General features: G+C 41.1%; 1 protein-coding gene across 1 annotated transcript in view; it reads right to left on the reverse strand.

The window, feature by feature from the left end:
• Positions 1 to 21,534, reverse strand: part of itga9 (integrin, alpha 9) — a 135,531-nt gene that overhangs the window by 98,465 nt on the left and 15,532 nt on the right. Inside the window, exons 4-10 of the mRNA XM_020461012.2 lie at positions 19,890 to 20,013; positions 17,093 to 17,160; positions 4,270 to 4,399; positions 3,794 to 3,879; positions 3,616 to 3,678; positions 2,392 to 2,529; positions 1,356 to 1,461 (exon numbers count right to left, since the gene is read on the reverse strand). Of these exons, the coding sequence (XP_020316601.2) occupies positions 1,356 to 1,461; positions 2,392 to 2,529; positions 3,616 to 3,678; positions 3,794 to 3,879; positions 4,270 to 4,399; positions 17,093 to 17,160; positions 19,890 to 20,013 (715 nt within the window). The remainder of the gene's footprint in view (positions 1 to 1,355; positions 1,462 to 2,391; positions 2,530 to 3,615; positions 3,679 to 3,793; positions 3,880 to 4,269; positions 4,400 to 17,092; positions 17,161 to 19,889; positions 20,014 to 21,534) is intronic.

A 21,534-nucleotide genomic window follows, 5' to 3' on the forward strand; every position in this document is an offset into this window, starting at 1 on the left:
CCAGGGATGCTTACGAACAGGGATGTAAACAAATTTGTGCACACAATTTGAGAGAAATAAGCTTTTTGTGTGTATTGAACATTTCTGAGATCTTTTATTTCAGCTCATGAAACCAACACTACAAGTTGCGTTCATATTTCTTGGTTAAGTGTAGTTATGAGGTTGGGAGAAGCTATCTGGGCTGGTTAAAGCCAACTTCATGAAATTCTTAAGTGGCTAGTAGTACAAAAATAAAAAAAATATATATATATTTTTTTTTAAACAGGACAATCTGAAGGGGCACGTGCCCCTGTGCTGCCTATGGGCATGACACCTCTGAATAGAACAGGATGGAAGCTCTAACTATGGTAATTTGACTGGTAAACTCATGGGTCCACTTGCATTGGCTGCCTGGTATTGTAATGCAATAATTTCCATGGTTATTTGGAGTGTTCTATCAACATTCTACATGGTAATGTAGAATGTTCATTCAAATGATTCTATCTGATATGGCTCATGCAATGACATGTATCTTTTGTAATGTCAGTTGAGTTGACTCAACAAATCACAGCACAGATTGAAGGGTACGCTTCCTGCTTTTAATTCCTGGCACTCAAAATGGCTGCCAGTCCACCCATTATGCCATCATTGACATGAATGGAGACGTCCATTCTATTCATTCTATTTCTATGGTCAGGACCCCTGGGTCTTTTTCTTTTTGCAGGGCTGTGCTTCGGAAACATGTTGTTACAGTCTCTTAATAGACATTTAAGTGTTGTCAGTCCCTATAAACCCCAGTGTGAAACCTCTGTAAGAGTGGAAACAGAACCATAAAACTGAAGGCAAAAGGATGAACATAAAGTCTGCATCCCAAATGGGCCCTGGTCAAAAGTTGTACACTATGCAGGGAAGAGGGTGGCATTTGATGCGCAGGCAACATCCCTTAATCCCCCCTCACAACCAAAGCTGGAAAATACACTTTCCCCTTTTAAAACAAAAATAGTTCTTCAGTGATGATGCAATAGCATGCATAAGAAAAAAGTGAATGTTTTAAAACAATCATAACATGGATAAGGAAATGCACAAGATCCCACTCTCCACAAAATAATCCAAACAGAATGTCCCTGAGAGAAAAGCTTTTTTGGGTTTTATAGCATACGTATTACAACCATCCAACGTTTGCTTATGTCACAATGTTTAACATTGTGGAAGAAAAACTAGACTAGACCAATTCTCATAAATCTAATATGTGTCATCCAGAAGTTTTGTATGTATACAACAATAGTGCTAAATAGTGATTTGAGGAGGGTTAACATGTTTATATAAGCATACATTCTATACTTGAAAACACAGTGACTTAGTTGAGAGACACTTACCTTGGTACCCATCGTCATCGATGTCTCCGATTGCAGTGATGCACTCTCCAAAGTGTGCATTGTAGGCATCATCTCCATTTAAGAGTTCAGCCTGCTCCATCACCCCCTGCAAGTAGAGTCAAATGGGAATGGTTATGACGTGACACAACCCATTACTTTAAAGGGGAAGGGTTATGACGTGACACAACCCTTTACTTTAAAGGAAAATGGTTATAACGTGACACAAGACATTACAGAGGAATGTTTAGGATGTGACACAACCTATTACATTAATGGGGAATAGTTATGACGTGACACAACCCATTACAGGGGAAGGGTTATTGCGTAACACAACCCATAACTTTAAAGGGGAATGGTTATTGTGTGATATAGCCATTACTATAAAAGGGGAGCAGTTACGGCATGACACAACCCTTTACTTTAAAGTAGAATAGTTATAACTTACTACTAACTAAAATAAATCCTGCTTTTTACTATAACAGTTGAGGAACTGTCTCTATCGGCTATAGATGGCTGCTTTCCCCTTCCTTTAGTTACTTGTCTTTCATGAACAACTCAAACACACAGTAACAACCTCCAAGACGAGCTAGTTATAAGATCCTAATGATAACTCATAAATAGAACAGGATCAAACACTCTATATGGAGGTCATAATACACACTCAACTCATCCACCCCGACCAACCACCCTACTTTCATGTTTGCCTTAAGTAACCATCTGTATTATGTAACCATACCAAACGTGACATATCACCCTAATTTGAGTGGATTTACGTTTACATCTAGTCTATGAGACCAGGCTGTATAGGCAGCCATGTTTCTATATGGTGGGTTATATACAGGCTGACTGGAGGGCTAGAATATACTGTACATCTCCAATGTTTTTCACAAATCTAATTTAGAGAATTCCTAGTTGGAGGATTCTCTACCTGGTCACTCCCTTCCGAATGTCCTACAACTTCGGGAAGATATGGGACATTTCAGAAAGTTCACATCATTTTCCAACTCTATTCCCATCCAACCCAGATCCCACTCACATTGCCCTTGCTGAGGTAGACAGAGACCTGTCCCTCGTCCCGTAGCGTGCTGTGCATGGGCGCTCCAACCAGCAGGTCCGACAGGCCATCACGGTTCAGGTCAACTGCACACAATGAGGAGCCAAAGTAAGAGCCCATCTGGAAAATAACCAAGCACAGCCACAGAGCCACACAGACAGGTAGCATTGGGTCAGTGAAAATACATAACGCTGTGTTCACCTTGTGTATAATGTATAGAGATATACATGTATTCTATTCTATTCACAAAATTTGGAGCCAAGGTAAGAGCACATCTGGAAAATAACCAAGCACAGCCAGAGGCACACAGACAGACACACCACTACAGCCACAGAGCCACACAGACAGGCACACCACTACAGCCACAGAGCCACACACACCACTAGTCAGATCAGTCTTTTCATCAAAACATGATTATTGATGTTGATCTAGTGTAATGTATTTGTCATGTGAATTGTGTGTGTGTATTTAAGTGTATATTTATTGTCTTAATTATTAGCCACAACTGAAGGTCCATCTAGGAAAAATATTATATCCTATTCTGTCCTATTCTATTATTTTCATTCTGTTGTATCTTATAATATTTATATTCTATTCTTATCTACTCATTGCCTATGAGGACCTCTTTTTCGGTTGCCCTCAAGATAGACAGACACTCATCATTCTCTCCCTCCACAATCTGACTGGATTAATTTTCCCTTTCATATCTCTACCCATATTAAAGGAATATTTACAAAACATAGGGTCTTAATCTACAAAGATTGATTCGTGGTCAGACTAGGGATGTGTCCCAAATGGCACCCCTTTCTCTATATAGTGTACTATTTTTGACCAGAGCCCAATGGGTGCAATTTGGGATGCAAGCCTAGAGCGCTCTAAACACTTTACATAAACCACATAAACAGTGTGGTGCTTCTGAGAAAACCATTAACTAACAGTCTGCCATGCTTCACCTGCACCAGCAGTATGTGTACTCTACTACACATGGGGCATGGTTTCCCAGACCCTGATTAAGTCTAGAGACTCTCCATTGAGCATGATCACTCAAGTGTAGGCCTATGTCATTTCTGATAACAAAGAATACTAACAGATGGTAGAAGTGAACAGTGATCACCACTGACACACTAAAGAAACAACATGTCACTGTCATGTAGTAATGGTTAAACAGCATAGTAGATCGCTGTGGTCCATATTTCAGACACATACCATTTTCCCTGAGGCTTGAAAGATCTTCACCAAAGACCCACCATCTATTCTGAAAATGTAAACCTGGAGGGAAAGGAGGATACAGTGTTAAAATACAGTGTTAACAAATCCGTGTTAAAATATTCAATACAAAGATATGATACTCCTCCTAAATCAACCAATCAAATCCTGTACGTACTTTTCCTCCTCCACTGTGTTGTGGAGCTCCTGCAGCCACATCTATGAAGTTAGGAGAGGAGAAGTGTCCAGCAGTCACAGCATAGCCTAGAGAGAAACAGAGAAACAGTCAGACTTTACATGAAATAGTGGTTAGTCACAGCATAGCCTAGAGAGACAGAATCAGTCAGACTTTACATTGAATAGTGGTTTGTCACAGCATAGCCTAGAGAGAAACAGAGAAACAGTCAGAGTTGTCAATACAAATCAAATAAATGAGGTACAGGTAGTCAACTATTTTACTCCAGGTTAGTGTAGTGTAAAGTGTAAAGTGTGCTGTCATTTAAAAAGGGCTTTGTGAATACATTTGATTGATGATTTATAAATTGATTGGGCTATTTATTGATTAATTAATCAGCTGATTGAAAGACCGACTGACAGACAGATTGATCGATTGCATAAGTGATTAATCGATTAAATCAATCAAAGGAAACATACCTAGATAGCTGTATCTGTGTGAGTCGACTTCTTCTTTGTTGGGGTTGTAGAAGGTGCTGGAGGTCAGGTTGTAGACCTTGACTGTTCCTGTCCAGTAGTATGATCCTGGAGCTCCCATCACCACCAGCTCCTGAAATTGACCACACACCATACATCTTGCAACATTAGGCTGTGTTTACACAGCCACCCTAAGAACCCAAATCTGAATTTCTTTCTATATCGCCAATCTGTTTTTCCTGACTGTCCACACATAGTTTTACATGTGAACCATATCAGATTTGAGCATTCACACTGATGTAGCCTCTGAAGTAGGACACAGATGCAATGTTCATTTCCTGTCACTGTTCCTTTACATTTTGGAGTGGTTGTAATGATAACAGTCATGTGCAATAAAACCACTTCAGAGCTAAAGAAAACTGATCTGAGCATCCAGACAGAAGTCGCACATGGAGGATCGGGTTTGGATAAGGATTTAGATCCACATAGGAGGTGGTATTAATCGGAAGTCCAAAAATGTGTTTTCTTTTTTTGCTGTTTACACATTAGGGAAAATATCCGATAGACAGTGGTGGAAAGTAATTAAGTAAAAATACTTTAAAGTACTACTTAAGTCATCACTTTGCTATTTATATTTTTCACAACTTTTACTTAATAACATTCTTAAAGAAAATGATGTAGTTTTTATCCATACATTTTCTATGACACAAAAATCCCTGGTCTTTCCTACTGCCTCTGATCTGGCGGACTCACAAAACACAAGTGCTTCATTTGTAAATTATGTCTGAATTTTGGTGTTCCCCTAAATATAGGTACATTTTTTAAGAAATACATTGTGTCACCTGATTTGCTTAATAGAAGGAATTAGAAATTATTTATACCTTTACTTTTGATACTTAAGTATATTTTAGCAATTAAATTTACTTTTGATACTTAAGTATATTTAAAACCAAATACTTTTAGACTTTTACTCTGATGTAGCCTCTGAAGTAGGACACAGATGCAATGTTCATTTCCTGTCACTGTTCCTTTACATTTTTGAGTGGTTGTAATGATAACGGTCATTACAACCAGTATTTTATTGGGTGACTTTCACTTTTACTTCAGCCATTTTCTATTTTCTTTTACTCAAGTATGACAATTGGGTACTTTTCCCACCATTGCCGATAGGTATCAGATATGCAAATAATTGACAAAAGATTTTAATTGGACTGTATCTCGGACCTGCCTGGTGTGTTCCTTGTTCTTCATGATGCTCTCTGCGCTTTTAACGGACCTCTGAGACTATCACAGTGCAGGTGCATTTATACGGAGACTTGATTACACACAGGTGGATTGTATTTATCATCATTAGTCATTTAGGTCAACATTGGATCATTCAGAGATCCTCACTGAACTTCTGGAGAGAGTTTGCTGCAAGTAAAGGGGCTGAATAATTTTGCACGCCCAATTTTTCAGTTTTTGATTTGTTAAAAAAGTTTGAAATATCCAATAAATGTCGTTCCACTTCATGATGTCCCACTTGTTGTTGATTCTTCACAAAAAAATACAGTTTTATATCTTTATGTTTGAAGCCTGAAATGTGGCAAAAGGTCGCAAAGTTCAAGGGGGCCGAATACTTTCGCAAGGCACTGTATATTAATGATGTTGCTCTTGCTGCGGGCGATTCCCTGATCCATCTCTACGCAGACGACACCATTCTGTATACTTCTGGCCCTTCCTTGGACACTGTGCTATCTAACCTCCAAACGAGCTTCAATGCCATACAACACTCCTTCCGTGGCCTCCAACTGCTCTTAAACGCTAGTAAATGCATGCTTTTCAACCGCTGCCTGCCCCCGCATGCCCGACTAGCATCACCACCCTGGATGGTTCCGACCTAGAATATGTGGACATCTATAAGTACCTAGGTGTCTGGCTAGACTGTAAACTCTCCTTCCAGACTCATATCAAACATCTCCAATCCAAAATCAAATGTAGAATTGGCTTTCTATTTCGCAACAAAGCCTCCTTCACTCACGCCGCCAAACTTACCCTAGTAAAACTGACTATCCTACTGATCCTCGACTTCGGCGGTGTCATCTACAAAATAGCTTCCAATACTCTACTCAGCAAACTGGATGCAGTTTATCACAGTGCCATCCGCTTTGTTACTAAAGCACCTTATACCACCCACCATTGCGACCTGTATGCTCTAGTCGGCTGGTCCTCGCTACATATTCGTCGCCAGACCCAGTGGCTCTAGGTCATCTACAAGTCCATGCTAGGTAAAGCTCCGCCTTATCTCAGTTCACTGGTCACGATGGCAACACCCACCCGTAGCATGTGCTCCAGCAGGTGTATCTCACTGATCATCCCTAAAGCCAACACCTCATTTGGCCGCCTTTCCTTCCAGTTCTCTGCTGCCTGTGACTGGAACGAATTGCAAAAATCGTTGAAGTTGGAGACTTTTATCTCCCTCGCCAACTTTAAAAATCTACTATCTGAGCAGCAAACCGATCGCTGCAGCTGTACATAGTCCATCCGTAAATAGCCCACCCAATTTACCTACCTCATCCCCATACTGTTTTTATTTATTTACTTTTCTGCTCTTTTGCACACCAGTATCTCTACCTGCACATGACCATCTGATCATTTATCAGGTTAATTGTAATTACTCGCCTACCTCCTCATGCCTTTTGCGCACAATGTATATAGACTCTTTTTTTTCTTTTTTTCTACTGTGTTATTGACTTGTTTATTGTTTACTCCATGTGTAACTCTGTGTTGTTGTCTGTTCACACTGCTGTGCTTTATCTTGGCCAGGTCGCAGTTGTAAATGAGAACCTGTTCTCAACTAGCCTACCTGGTTAAATAAAGGTGAAATTTAAAAAAACACCTTTAAAATGTATTGCCTTTTAATGTGGCATAAACACAACCAGTCCTGATTAGAGGTCGACCGATTATGATTTTTCAACGGCAATACCGATTATTGGAGGACCAAAAAGGCTGATGCCGATTAATCGGACAATTTTTTTTAAACATTTGTAATAATGACAATTACAACAATACTGAATTAACACTTATTTTAACTTAATATAAAACATCAATGAAATCAATTTAGCCTCAAATAAATAATGAAACATGATCAATTTGGTTTAAATAATGCAAAAATAAAGTGTTGAAGAAGAAAGTAATATGTGCCATGTAAAAATGTGCGCCATGTAAAAAAGCTAACGTTTAAGTTCCTTGCTCAGAACATGAGAACATGTGAAAATTGGTGGTTCCTTTTAACATGAGACTTCAATATTCCAAGGTAAGAGGTTTTAGGTTGTAGATAAAATATAGTATTTATAGGACTATTTCTCTCTATACCATTTGTATTTCATATACCTTTGACTATTGGATGTTTTTATAGGCACTATAGTATTACCAGTGTAACAGTATAGCTTCCGTCCCCCTCCTCACCCCTACCTGGGCTCGAGCCAGGTACACATCGACAACAGCCACACTCGAAGCATCGTTACCCATCGCTCCATTAGCGCACACCCAGCTAACTAGCTAGCCATTTCACATTGGTTACACCAATGATAGGCTTGAAGTCATAAACAGCACTGTGCTTGCGAAGAGCTGCTGGCAAAACGCACAAAAGTGCTGTTTGAATGAATGATTACGGGCCTGCTGCTGCTCAGTCAGACTGCTCTATCAAATCAGACTTAATTATAACATAATAACACACAGAAATACGAGCCTTTGGTCATTAATATGATCAAATCCGGAAACTATCATTTCGAAAACAAAACGTTTATTATTTCAGTGAAAAATGGAACCGTTTGGTATTGTATCTAACGGGTGTGGCATCCCTAAGTCTAAATATTCTTGTTACATTGCACAACCTTCAATGTATGTCATAATTACGTAAAATTCTGGCAAATTAGTTTGCAATGAGCCAGGCAGCCTAAACTGTTGCATATACCCTGACTCTGCGTGCAATGAACGCAAGAGAAATGGGACAATTTTACCTGGTTAATATTGCCTGCTAAACTGGACTAGTAGTTATAACTAGTGATTATGATTGATTGTTTTTTATAAGATACGTTTAATGCTAGCTAGCAATTTAGCTTATACTGCATTCGTGTAACAGGCAGACTACTCATGGAGTGCAATGGTTAGAGCGTTGGACCAGTTAACTGTGCAAGATTAGAACACCTGAGCTGACAAGGTGAAAATCTGTTGTTCTGCCCCTGAACAAGGCAGTTAACCCACAGTTCCTAGGCAGTCATTGAAAATAAGAATGTGTTCTTAACTGACTTTCCTAGTTAAATAAAAGGTATACATTTTTTTTTATATATAATCGAAAATCGGCTCCCAAAAATACCGATTTCCGATTGTTATGAAAACTTGAAATCGACCCTACTTAATCGCCCATTCCGATTAATCGGTCGACCTCTAGTCCTGATATTTTCATCTGATTGTCAAACAATCACTTGAAAAGGCTCCTTTAAGCCTGGCTGCCTGCGCATGTTTGTCCACTCTAAAATCATTCCCGCATCCATACAGTGCACTGTGCACCAGTCATTTGATGAAGGGAAAGAGACAGCTGATAGAAAACACCAAAGAGTATAATGAATGACATTCTGCGAATTTCAAATAGGACTTTTGACCTGTATTGATCCGTCTACTGCTGTCTGTGCGCATTTCGGCCACTTATCTCTGCCTTGGCAAAATGTCACTGTTATTTTCGAACCACACCGCATTTTGGAGCGTACTTCCTCAGGTTTCAAGTCCATTTGCTCATTTGTAATTACACTGACATGCGGTAATGATAAATAATAATGAAATGACCTACAGCTTTCTTGGGATCTTTGTTTTAATTATTGTGATTTAGGCTCATGTTCAGATGTTTCGGTGTACCCACACAATTTATTTTTCCAGTACTCCTGTGCTGTACTGGTTATTTTCACCCCTGCATATACCTACAACAGACAGAGCAAATTAAAAACAAATAAGCAAACAACAAAAATATCAGGTCAGTGACTCCAAATTTACCACCAGTCTCTCACAGTCGACCTAACGAAAGTTACAAAACATCAAAAATTTAACGGAATGACAAGAAATGATCCAGTCAGGAAGTAAAGATTCACTAGATTCTAAAATGTCAGATACAACCCGCTTTCCCTAGATTCTAGAATGTCAGATACATCCCGCTTTCACTAGATTCTAGAATGTCAGATACATCCCGCTTTCACTAGATTCTAGAATGTCAGATACATCCCGCTTTCACTAGATTCTAGAATGTCAGATACATCCTGCTTTCACTAGATTCTAGAATGTCAGATACATCCCGCTTTCACTAGATTCTAGAATGTCAGATACATCCCGCTTTCACTAGATTCTAGAATGTGAGATGTGTCCTGCTGTCACTTCATTTTTAGAATGTCAGAATGTTGTCCTCCTGCTGTCACACATCTGTGAAACACTAGAATACTAAGACATTAGCTACAATTCAGAGACAAAGGTTAAGAACAACAGCTGTCTATTATATCTAACATTCCTCAGATCCTGACATTCTGTACTGAAACACTGTCCAAGAGTCTGACAGCTCTTCGCTTGTCTGTGTATGGACATTCTGTGGTGGAAAAAATGTGTTGTTTCTTTGCTCCTTTGTTCAGACGACTCCGTTGTTGAGTCCAACAACCCCCTGACCTTCTGGTAACACAACCTTGATATGCAACTTGGATGCTCATCGCTATTCCTATTCTTACATAACTTATTTTCCCATTCCTTATAAATGTTCAGCCGTGCACTATGCAAAGGTCTCATACAATGTTGATTCCACACAGCCTGGAATCCAAACTGAATAATTTCTCATCTAGACAGTCCAAGTGTCTGTCTATTGGTGTAGTTCCAGACTAAACCTGTGAAGTGAAACAATAATGAAACTGAGTGATATTCAGGTTGGAGCCAGGCTAAGATTCCCCACAGGCTGCAGTTTTGGATTCCAGGCTAGATACCACACAGTACGGGGTGCAGAGTGAAATGATGGTCTGTGGTCTGAACTGATTTCATGGTAACTTGAAACCATTTTTTAGATTTATAAATTGCACAACTTTATTTTTTCATTCCTTTTGAAGGTTAACTAGGCAAAGTTCTTACATGATCTGGAGCCACGGTAGAATGAAATAATGGTCTGAACTGATTTGATAAATGGACTTGGGTTCTGGATACTACTGCTGTTAGGTGATGCTCCTCAAATAGGAAGACTTCTCTTGGCATATAGACAGCTCAGCAATTTGAAAGACAGACCTGGTTTTGGGCTTGGAACTGCTACTCTCTGTCAAGTAAGATAATGGTGGTGGTGTTGGTGCTGTTATGTTCCAGGGCCTGATCAGAATAGAACAGAACACTGCTCTTCTCTGGGCACACAGACAGAGACATTCAGACAGCTCAGCAAATAACTCAATAAGTCAAATTACTGATTACACTTTAATGGATTGGCACAACTTTAAACGGTGCACTACCTCTTTGATATGTCCTTATTTAATCTCATCAAAAGCACAGACTAAGTACAAAGAGAATGGCTGTGTACCAAATGGAACCCTATACCCTATATAGTGCACACATTTTGACCAGAGAGCTATGGGGCTCCCGAGTAGCGCAACAGTCTAAGGCACTCACTAAAGACCCTGGTTCGATTCCAGGTAGTCGCATAGGACGGCGCACAATTGGCCCAGTGTCGTCCGGGTTAGGCCGTCATTGTAAATAAGAATTTGTTCTTAACTGACTTGTGCGTTTCCGCTGTGAAAGCAAAATAAATCTTTATTTCCTTCTGACAAGGCAGTGTATCAGAGAGGTCAAGTCAGGTTAACCCCTCTTAGTAGCCTATGGAAACAGGAATGAGTAAGGAGACTAACATGGCTTTGGTAGATTTCTTTGTCTGTCATCAAAATTGCTAAAATGTTTTTAAAAACAATTCTAATAAATGCCTCAGTTAGACAATGGATGAAGGCACTCCAAAACCATAAACTATTGAATGAATTATAGCACATAAAACATTTTACTGGCACGGACAAATAATTAATGTAGTTTAGGTGGGAATTCAAGTATTCAATATACAGTACCAGTCAAAAGTTTGGACACACCTACTTGCTTGGACCAAGATTGACTGACCTTCATGTCTTAAAGTAAGAATGGACTGTCATTTCCTCTTTGCTTATTTGAGATGTTTTTGCCATAAAATGGATTTGGTCTTTTACCAAATAGGGCTATCTTCTGTATACCGCCCTACCTTGTCACAGCACAACTGATTGGCTCAAACACATTAAGAAGGAAAGAAATTCCACAAATTAACTTTTAACAAGGCACACCTGTTAATTGAAATGCATTCAGGTGACTACCTCATGAAGCTGGTTGAGAGAATGCCAAGAGCGTGCAAAGCTGTCATCAAGGCAAAGGGTGGCTACTTTGAAGCATCTCATGATAAACATGATTTGTTTAACACTTTTTTGGTTACTACATGATTCCATATGTGTTATTTCATAGTTTTGATATCTTCACTATTATTCTACAATGTAGAAAATAGTACAAATAAAGAAAAACCTTTGAAAGAGTAGGCGTGCCCAAACTTTTGACTGGTACTATAAATTGTAAAATGTCCCTTTTTTCCCCCTTAGAGTGCACTCAAATATACATTTTGTAATGGTATCAGGTATTTATTTTATATTTTGTGTTAAAATAAATACAATTATATGTGCCTAATTTGCATAAATAGAGTGCAAGCAGAAAGTACACACCCCTTTACTTTTTTCAAAAAAATATATGTTACAAACTGGAATTCAAATGGATTTGTATTTTTTTTTTTATCTACACAAATACTCTGTGTTGTGAAAGTGGAAGAAACATTCTAAAAATGTTTCAAGATGAATGAAAAAAACTAAAACAAATACACAGCCTTACTCTAAAATGGATTAAATAAAACAATTTCCTCTTCAATCTACACACAATACCCCATAACGACAAAGCGAAAACATGTTTTCAATATCACTCGAAATTGAGCTCAGGTGCATCCTGTTTCCATTGATCAACTTGGAGTCCACCTGTGGTAAATTACATTTATTGGACATGATTTTGAAAGGCACACACCTGTCTATATAAGGTCCCACAGTTGACAGTGCATGTCAGAGCAACAACCAAGCCATGAGGTTGAAGAAATTGTCCGCAGAGGTCCGAGACAGGATTGTGTCGAGGCACAGATCTGGGGAAAGGTCCCAAAACATTTCTGCAGCATTGAAGGTCACCAAGAACACTGTGTCCTCCATCAGTCTTAAATGGAAGAAGTTTGGAACAACCAAGACTCTTCCTAGGGCTGGCCGCCCGGTCAAACTGAGCAATCGGTGGAGAAGGGCCTTGGTCAGGGAGGTAACCAAGAACCCAATGGTCACTCTGACAGAGCTCCAGAGTTCCTCTGTGGAGATGGGAGAACCTTCCAGAAGGACAACCATATATGCAGCACTCTACCAATCAGGCCTTTATGGTAGAGTGGCCAGACAGAAGTCACTCCTCAGTAAAAGGCACATGGCAGTCCGCTTGGAGTTTGCTAAAAGGCACCTACAGACTCTCAGACCATGAGAAGCAAGTGTCTCTGGTCCGATGAAACCAAGATTGAACTCTATGGCCTGAATGCCAAGCATCACGTCTGGAGGAAACCTGGCACCATCCCTACGGTGAGCCATGGTGGCAGCATCATGCTGTGGGGGTGTATTTCAGTGGCAGGGACTGGGAGACTAGTCAGGATTGAGGGAAAGATGAAAGGAGAAAAGTACAGAGAGATCCTTGATGAAAACCTGCTCCAAAGCGCTCAGGGCCTCAGACTGGGGTGAAGGTTCACCTTCCAACAGGACAACAACCCTTAGCACACAGCCAAGACAAAGCAGGAGTGGCTTCGAGACAAGTCTCTGAATGTCCTTGAGTGGCCCAGCCAGAGCCTGGACTTGAACCCGATGGAACATCTCTGGAGAGACCTGAAAGTAGCTGTGCAGCGACACTCCCCATCCAACCTGACAGAGCTTACAAATACTCCCCAAATACAGGTGTGCCAAGCTTATAGCGTCATAACCAAGAAGACTCAAGGCTGTAATCGCTGCCAAAGGTGCTTCAACAAAGTTGAATAAGGCTGTAACAAAATGTGGAAAAATCAAAGGGTCTGAATACTTTCCTAATGCACTGTAAGTATTCAACCACCTGAGTCAATAAATGTTAGAATCACCTTCAGCAGCGATTAGAGTCTTTCTGGGTAAGTCTCTGAAAGCTCTGCACACCTGGCTTGTACAATATTTGCCCATTTTTAAACTCTTCAAGCTCTGTCAAGTTGGTTGTTGATCATTGCTAGACATCCATTTTAAAGTTTTGCCATAGATTTTCAAGCCGATTTAAGTCAAAACTGGAACTAGGCCAGTCAGGATCATTCAATGCTAAGCAACTCCAGTGTATATTTGGTATTGAGTTTTAGGTTATTGTCCTGTTGAAAGGTGAATTTGTCTCCCAGTGTCTGTTGGAAAGCAAACTGAAGCACATTTTCCTCTAGGATTTTGCCATCCTTGAAAACAAGAAGATTGTTACTTAGTGAAGTGTTGTGTTGGATTTGACCCAAACATAATGATTCGTATTCAGGACAAAAAGTGAATTCATTTGCCACATTTTTTGCAGTTACATTAGTGCCTTATTGCAAACAGGATGCATGTTTTAGAATAGTTTTATTCTGTACAGACTTCCTTATTTTCACTCTCTCATTTAGGTTAGTATTGTAGAATAACTCCAATGTTGTTGATCCATCCTCAGTTTTCTCCTATCACAGCAATTAAACTCTAACTGTTTAAAATCACCATTGGCCTCATTGTGAAATCCCTGAGCAGTTTCCTTCCTCTCCGGCAACGGAGTTAAAAAGGCCGCCTGTGTCTTTGTAGTGACTGGGTGTATTGATACACCATCCAAAGTGTAATTAATAACTTCAACATGCTCAAAGGGATATTCAGGGTCTCCTTTTCTTTCACCTATCTACCAATAAGTGCCCTTCTTTGTGAGGCATTGGAAAACCTCTGTGGTCTTTGTGTTTGAATCTGTGCTTGAAAGTCAATACTCGACTGAGGGACTTCACATATACAGTTGAAGTCGGAAGTTTACATACACTTAGGTTGGCGTCATTAAAACAAATTTTTCAACCACTCCACAAATTTCTTGTTAACAAACTATACATTTGGCAAGTCGGTTCGGACATCTACTTTGTGCATGACACAATTCCAGTGGGTCAGAAGTTTACATACACTAAGTTGACTGTGCCTTTAAACAGCTTGGAAAATTCCAGAAAATGAAGTTATGGCTGTAGAAACTTCTGATAGGCTAATTGACATAACTTGAGTTAATTGGAGGTGTACCTGTGGATGTATTTCAAGGCCTACTTTCAAACTCAGTGCCTCTTTGCTTGACATAATGGGAAACTCAAAAGAAATCAGCCAAGACCTCTGAAAAACAATTGTAGACCTCCACAAGTCTGGTTCATCCTTGGGAGCAATTTCCAAACACCTGAAGGTACCACGTTCATCTGTACAAACAATAGTACGCAAGTATAAACACCATGGGACCACGCAGCCGTCACACCGCTCAGGAAGGAGACGCGTTCTGTCTCCTAGAGATGAACGCACTTTGGTGCGAAAATTGCGAATCAATCCCAGAACAACAGCAAAGGACCTTGTGAAGATGGAGGAAACAGGTACAAAAGTATCTATATCCACAGTAAAACGCGTCCTATATCGACACAACCTGAAAGGCCGCTCAGCAAGGAAGAAGCCACTGCTCCAAAACCACCATTAAAAAAGCCAGACTACGGTTTGCAACTGCACATAGGGACAAAGATCATACTTTTTGGAGAAATGTCCTCTGGTCTGATGAAACAAAAATAGAACTGTTTGGCCATAAGGACCATAGTTACGTTTGGAGGAAAAAGGGGGAGGCTTGCAAGAACCCCATCCCAACCGTGAAGCACGGGGGTGGCAGCATCATGTTGTGGGGGTGCTTTGGTGCAGGAGGGACTGGTGCACTTCACAAAATGGTGGCATCATGAGGATGGATAATTATGTGGATATATTGAAGCAACATCTCAAGACAACAGTCAGGAAGTTAAAGTTTGGTCTCTAATGGGTCTTCCAAATGGACAATGACTCCTAGCATACGTCCAAACTTGTGGCAAAATGGCTTATGGACAACAAAGTCAAGGTATTGGAGTGGCCATCACAAACACCTGATCTCAATCCCATAGAAAATGTGTGGGCAGAACTGAAAAAGTGTGTGCGAGCAAGGAGGCCTACAAACCTGACTGTTACACCAGCTCTGTCAGGAGGAATGGGCCAAAATTCACCCAACTTATTGTGGGAAGCTTGTGGAAGGCTACCTGAAATGTTTGACCCAAGTTAAACAATTTAAAGGTAATGCTACCAAATACTAATTGAGTGTATGTAAACTTCTAACCCACTGGGAATGTGATGAAAGAAATACAAGCTGAAATAAATCACTCTCTCCACTATTACTCTGACATTTGACATACTTAAAATAAAGTGGTGATCCTAACTGACCTAAGACAAGGAAATTTAATGTCAGGAATTGTGAAAAACTGAGTTTAAATGTAGTTGGCTAAGGTGTATGTAAACGTCCAACTTCAACTGTATGTGTAGGGCACAGAGATGAGGTAGTCATTCAAAAATCATGTTAAACACTATTAATCCACACAGAGTGAGTCCATGCAACTTTTTATTTGACTTGCATATATGAATTAACTTAAAGGCATTAGAACAGGGCTGCAACCACAAAACCTTCCTCTGTCTGCCTGCACTCATCTGTGCTGTCTAGACTGCCTCATTGGAGGTTGGTTAAGTCAGCCCTCCGCACCTCTCTGATTCAGAGGGGTTGGGTTAAATACGGAAGACACATTTCAGTTGAATCCATTCAGTTGTACGACTAGGTATCCCCCTTTCCCTTTCATTAATTACTGTTGTTGTCATGTTCTATTGCATAATTCAACTTGTGTGTCAATAGCAGGATACCGCCAGGTAAAAAATCACTTGGATCTAGTTGACATCTTTCTATACATACTTTAGGTTGTTTGCTAGATCAGAAATAATACCACTATAAACCCAGTGTTCAGTTTCCGAAGTTGCTTTTATTTCAGCGTATTTCATTTGTAAACATTTCAGCTGTGTCAAATGATTACTTGTTGAAATTCCACAAAATAAAGTTATCTTTCTTCTCTTACTTGTGATGTAAGTGTCGAGATTTTAAATTCCCGAGCTCTAATGCTCTCATAGCCAATTTATTCCATTGAGCCCATTTCAGCCATTACCGTGGTTTGTTTGACAGGTCATTACAAACATTTCCGCGGTCATAACGTTAACGAGAAAAAACGACAGGCACGAACAAGAGTAGAAAAGAGTCGCAGGAGTAAAATGAAAGCATTCAATCCTGCGAGATTTGAGTGACAATTGGATTTTTCACACCTCAAACCCAGGACATAGATGGCTGAAAAAGACAGATTCTCAAGTGGACGGGCATGCGCGTTGCTAAAAACACTATGACTGTCGTCTGTGTGTTTGTTTGTGCTTGTGGTGAGCGTGTGTGTCCGGGGCGTCTGTGTCTGTCCAGTGTGTGTGTGTGAGTGTGCATGTGTATTCGAGCATTAAAACATATCCCGGACTGAAAGAGCAACTTCCAAACAGTATGACGGAACTAACAGAGACAGAAGCAGTATCACATGCATTAGAAGAAGAGAAAAGTAGAACATGGAGAATGCACTGCTACTGACCTCAGTAAAAACGCCCGCTATCCCCGCTTGGCACGAGCCGTGCTCTTCCCCATACTTCTGCTTATAGTCTGCAAAGAAAAAACAAACCACAAATGATTTCGCTTTGTGTCTTAGCCAGCACTTTCACTCCTCTTATTTCTGTATTCCATATGGACCTAGTCAAAGTCTTCAGCGCCAGCCAAGTAGGAATCTGGAATCAGGAGGAAGAAAGTTAGGTATTGTTACAAATGTCACCCTATTCCCTATATAGTGCACTACTTTTGACCAGAGCCCTATGGGATTCACTATGGGCCCTGGTCAAAGGTATTGCACTATGTAGGGGATAGGGTGACATTTAGGAAGCAGAGTTACAAACTACAGAGTAAGGCAACATTCAACATAAACTCACACTTGGGGGGACACTACCTCTCGAGTTACAGAACAATATTCGGCTTGGATCTCTCTGAATCACAGGGTACACATGGCCCCATCTGAGGCCTAGCTGAAGTGTGTGTGTGTGTGTGTGTGTGTGTGTGTGTGTGTGTGTGTGTGTGCGCCTAGCTGCAGTGGCTCTGTGAGATTGGAAGCAATAGCAGAAAGGAAAAAAATGTAAGAAAATCTAAACCTGCGAGTCCAATCAAGTAATAAAGGCCTGCCTTCATTTGAAAAAGAAACTCACTTGGCTGAATCAAAACAAGTAATGTAATGAAATCCTGGCTGTGGTCAAAAGTAGTGTACTATGTAGGGAATAGGGTGCCATTTAGGACGCATGCCATGACACTTGTATAGAACATTCTAGGGAAATGACCCGTTACCGAATCAATGTGTGAGGGCTAGGTTAGTCGAGGTAATGAGGTAATATGTACATGTAGGTAGGGGTAAAGAGAGTATGGTCTCGATGGTGAAGCTGTAAAACTTTGAGGATCTGAGGACTCATGCCAAATCTTTTCAGTCTCCTGAGGGGGAATAGGCTTTGTTGTGCCCACTTCACGGCTGTCTTGGTGTGTTTGGACCATGATAGTTTGTTGGTGATGTGGACACGAAGGAACTTGAAGCTCTAAACCTGCTCCAGTACAGCCCCATCGATGAGAATGGGGGCGTGCTCGGCCCACCTTTTCCTGTAGTCCACGATCATCTCCTTTGTCTTGATCACATTGAGGGAGAGGTTGTTGTCCTGGCACCACACTGCCAGGTCTCTGACTTCCTCCCTACAGGCTGTCTCATCGTTGTCAGAGATCCCCCCACTTGCAGCCCCTTGCGGAACTGCGCACAAGGGCCCGCGAGAACGGGTGTCACAATGGCGCAAACAAAGAGTTTCAGAGTAGGACAGTTGATCTGGGATCAGTTTTTCCTTTCAGATCATAATGCATATTGCCAGCAGCATATTGCCAGCAGCATATTGCCAGCAGCATATTGCCAGCAGCATATTGCCAGCAGCATATTGCCCTGCATACCACTGCTGGATTGCTTCTGAAGCTAAGCAGGGTTGGTCCTGGTCAGTCCCTGAATGGGAGACCAGATGCTGCTGGAAGTGGTGTTGGAGGGCCAGTAGGAGGCACTCTTTCCTGTGGTCTAAAAAAAATATCCCCAATGCCCCATGTAGGGTGCCGTCTTTCGGATGGGACGTTAAACGGGTGTCCTGACTCTCTGAGTTCATTAAAGATCCCATGGCACTTATCGTAAGAGTAGGGGAGTTAACCCCGGTGTCCTGGCTAAATTCCCAATCTGGCCCTCAAACCATCACGGTCACCTAATAATCCCCAGTTTACGATTGGCTCATTCATCCCCCTCCTCTCCCCTGTAACTATTCCCCAGGTCGTTGCTGCAAATGAGAGCGTGTTCTCAGTCAATTTACCTGGTAAAATAACGGATAAATAAATAAAACATGACTAGATGCATAGGGTGTGTGTGTGTAATATTTGATCCTTTAGCAGCATAATGAAGTGTGTGTGTCCTTGGAATCGGTAGGTGTTGCAGACTGAGAGCTCATATTTCTCTCTTAAGTTGGTTTGAGAGAGAGAGAGAGAGAGAGAGAGGAATAGTGAACACACTTCAAGGCTCAAAAAGCGCCAGCTAGCTTTTAAAGTCAGGATATCAGTCAGTGGTCTGGAGTGTGTGTGTGTGTGCAGTAAATCTATAACTCATTGTGAGAGCCGGAGAGAACGTGTGCCATGATAAACTACCTGCACTGTCTAACCCGGGGCCGAGGGTATACACAGCTTAAACACACACACAAGCCCTCTCCCCTCATCCTACTTATAAACTCAGTAAACTTTGGTAAAGTCTCTGTCTGTGTCTAAGTTGTGTACAGTGTGAGTCAATTTGGCTGATGGAAGAATTCCATTGAAATGTTCATGCAGTAACCATGACCTTACTGTCTATCTGTTCATCTTAAGAATGAAGGCATCCGTGTATGCATAGTTTACCAGGAAGGAAATGATTCTACATGATTTGATCTAATCCATCATGAAGTGGATGTGAAGCAGTGTTTCTCAGCATGGTGTGCTATTACTTATAAGAGTAACTGGCCTATAAGCAGGGGTTACGTTGGAAGACGATCAATCGTTCATGAGGGGGTACTTCAGGCAGAGAAAAATCTAATTAGGGGTACAGTAATCCAAAAAGATTATTACTGTATCACATTACTGTACCTTCTTACCAAGGGATTAGGGCTTTGGTCCTGTCCTGTACAGTTGGTGTGTGTGTGTGTGTGTGTGTGTGTGTGTGTGTGTGTGTGTGTGTGTGTGTGTGTGTGTGTGTGTGTGTGTGTGTGTGTGTGTGTGTGTGTGTGTGTGTGTGTGTGTGTGTACTTCTGTACCTTCATAGCAGGGGATGAGGGCTTGGGTCCGGCCCTGTAGCGTAGGAGGGATGATGGAACAGTAACCATGGGGAAGGATGAGCTCAGAGTCATAGTAGACGTTCTTCCAACGGTGGGCACAGGCCTGCATCAAACACATGAGGTGAGGCATAGTCATAACAGAGAGACAGACACTGACAGACAGAGACACATGGCATCTCACTCAAGTATGACTGGATCTGCTGGCCTCCTCTGAGAGATAACTGAGAGAATGGACAGACAGAAAGGGCGGAGAGACGGACAGACAGAAATGACAGACAGAAGCACATGCACACACACACATTAACCAATAATGTGCATTCCCAAACACTTGACATAATAGGTGTATTCTTCAATCTACCATCCTGATTCCTTAACTCAATAGTTCTTATGTAACTCGATATCCACAAAGCAGAAGGCAAGACCGACTCTGTATTATGTGAGCTGGAGACAGTGTGTCTGCGTCCCGAATAGCAGCCCTATGGGTCCTGGTCAAAAATAATGCACTATATAGGGAATTAGGGTGCCATTTGGGATTCAGCCACTGTCTCTGTGGCTGCCAAATTAACTGTTCTGAGAGAAGAAGGGGGATGAAAGCAAAGCCAACTGTGACCATAACGGCCCTGGTCTCATTGGTCTGTGGTGTGAATATCTGAACATCAGCTTAGGAACAATCCCTGCTTCCAAAACAGACATTTTATATGCGGTGGGACGAGATCCTAACTCCTAGTTAGACCTAACTCATCACATCTTCAAATTAACATTTTAGTTGCTTCCCAGGCCTCCTTTCACACTATTGAACCAAACTGTGCTGACACTTATTTTCTGTCCAGTACCGTTCCAGCAACTATGGTGGATGTGTAACCAGACCAGTTCAGTCCAGCGTGGTTCAGATCAGCTAAAGAACATCTTGAAAAAGAAAAGGAGAGCTGCACACTGAGAGCTCAGATGCAATAATTTAATAACCAACATTTGGACAGCCAAGCTGTCTTCATCATGGTATAATGGCAAACACTGCGGGTTACTAATTTATATAGTTTGAAAAGATACACAGGTGCCTGACCGTGCTGCTGCTACAGTTTAAACTGTTCTGCCTGCGGCTAAGGAACCCTGACCTGTTCATCGGATGTGCTACCTGTCCCAGACCTGCTGTTTTCAACTCTCTAGAGACAGCAGGAGCGGTAGAGATACTCTGAATGATCAGCTATGAAAAGCCAACTGACATTTACTCCTGAGGTGCTGACCTGTTGCACCCTCGACAACCACTGTGATTATTATTATTTTACCCTGCTTGTCATCTATGAAAATGTGAACATCTTGGCCATGTTCTGTTATAATCTCCACCTGGCACAGCCAGAAGAGGACTGGCCACCCCTCATAGCCTGGTTCCTCTCTAGGTTTCTTCCTAGGTTCTGGCCTTAGTTAATCATGGCTGACTGTGGCTTGATTTCATTGATCAATTTACAGATATGAAAAGAACATGACATACAATCATAGATACAATTAGGCTACATAGGCCTACAAACATTATTTACAATGGATAGCAAAAACACAATCACAAGAATGGGTTTAGATCAACGCAAGGGTCTATAAATTAAAGATCCAGGCAGCCTCGTTTAAACATCCC

The sequence above is a fragment of the Oncorhynchus kisutch genome, linkage group LG25 (assembly GCF_002021735.2).
Source record: "Oncorhynchus kisutch isolate 150728-3 linkage group LG25, Okis_V2, whole genome shotgun sequence".
In the NCBI taxonomy this organism is placed as follows: Eukaryota; Metazoa; Chordata; class Actinopteri; order Salmoniformes; family Salmonidae; genus Oncorhynchus; species Oncorhynchus kisutch.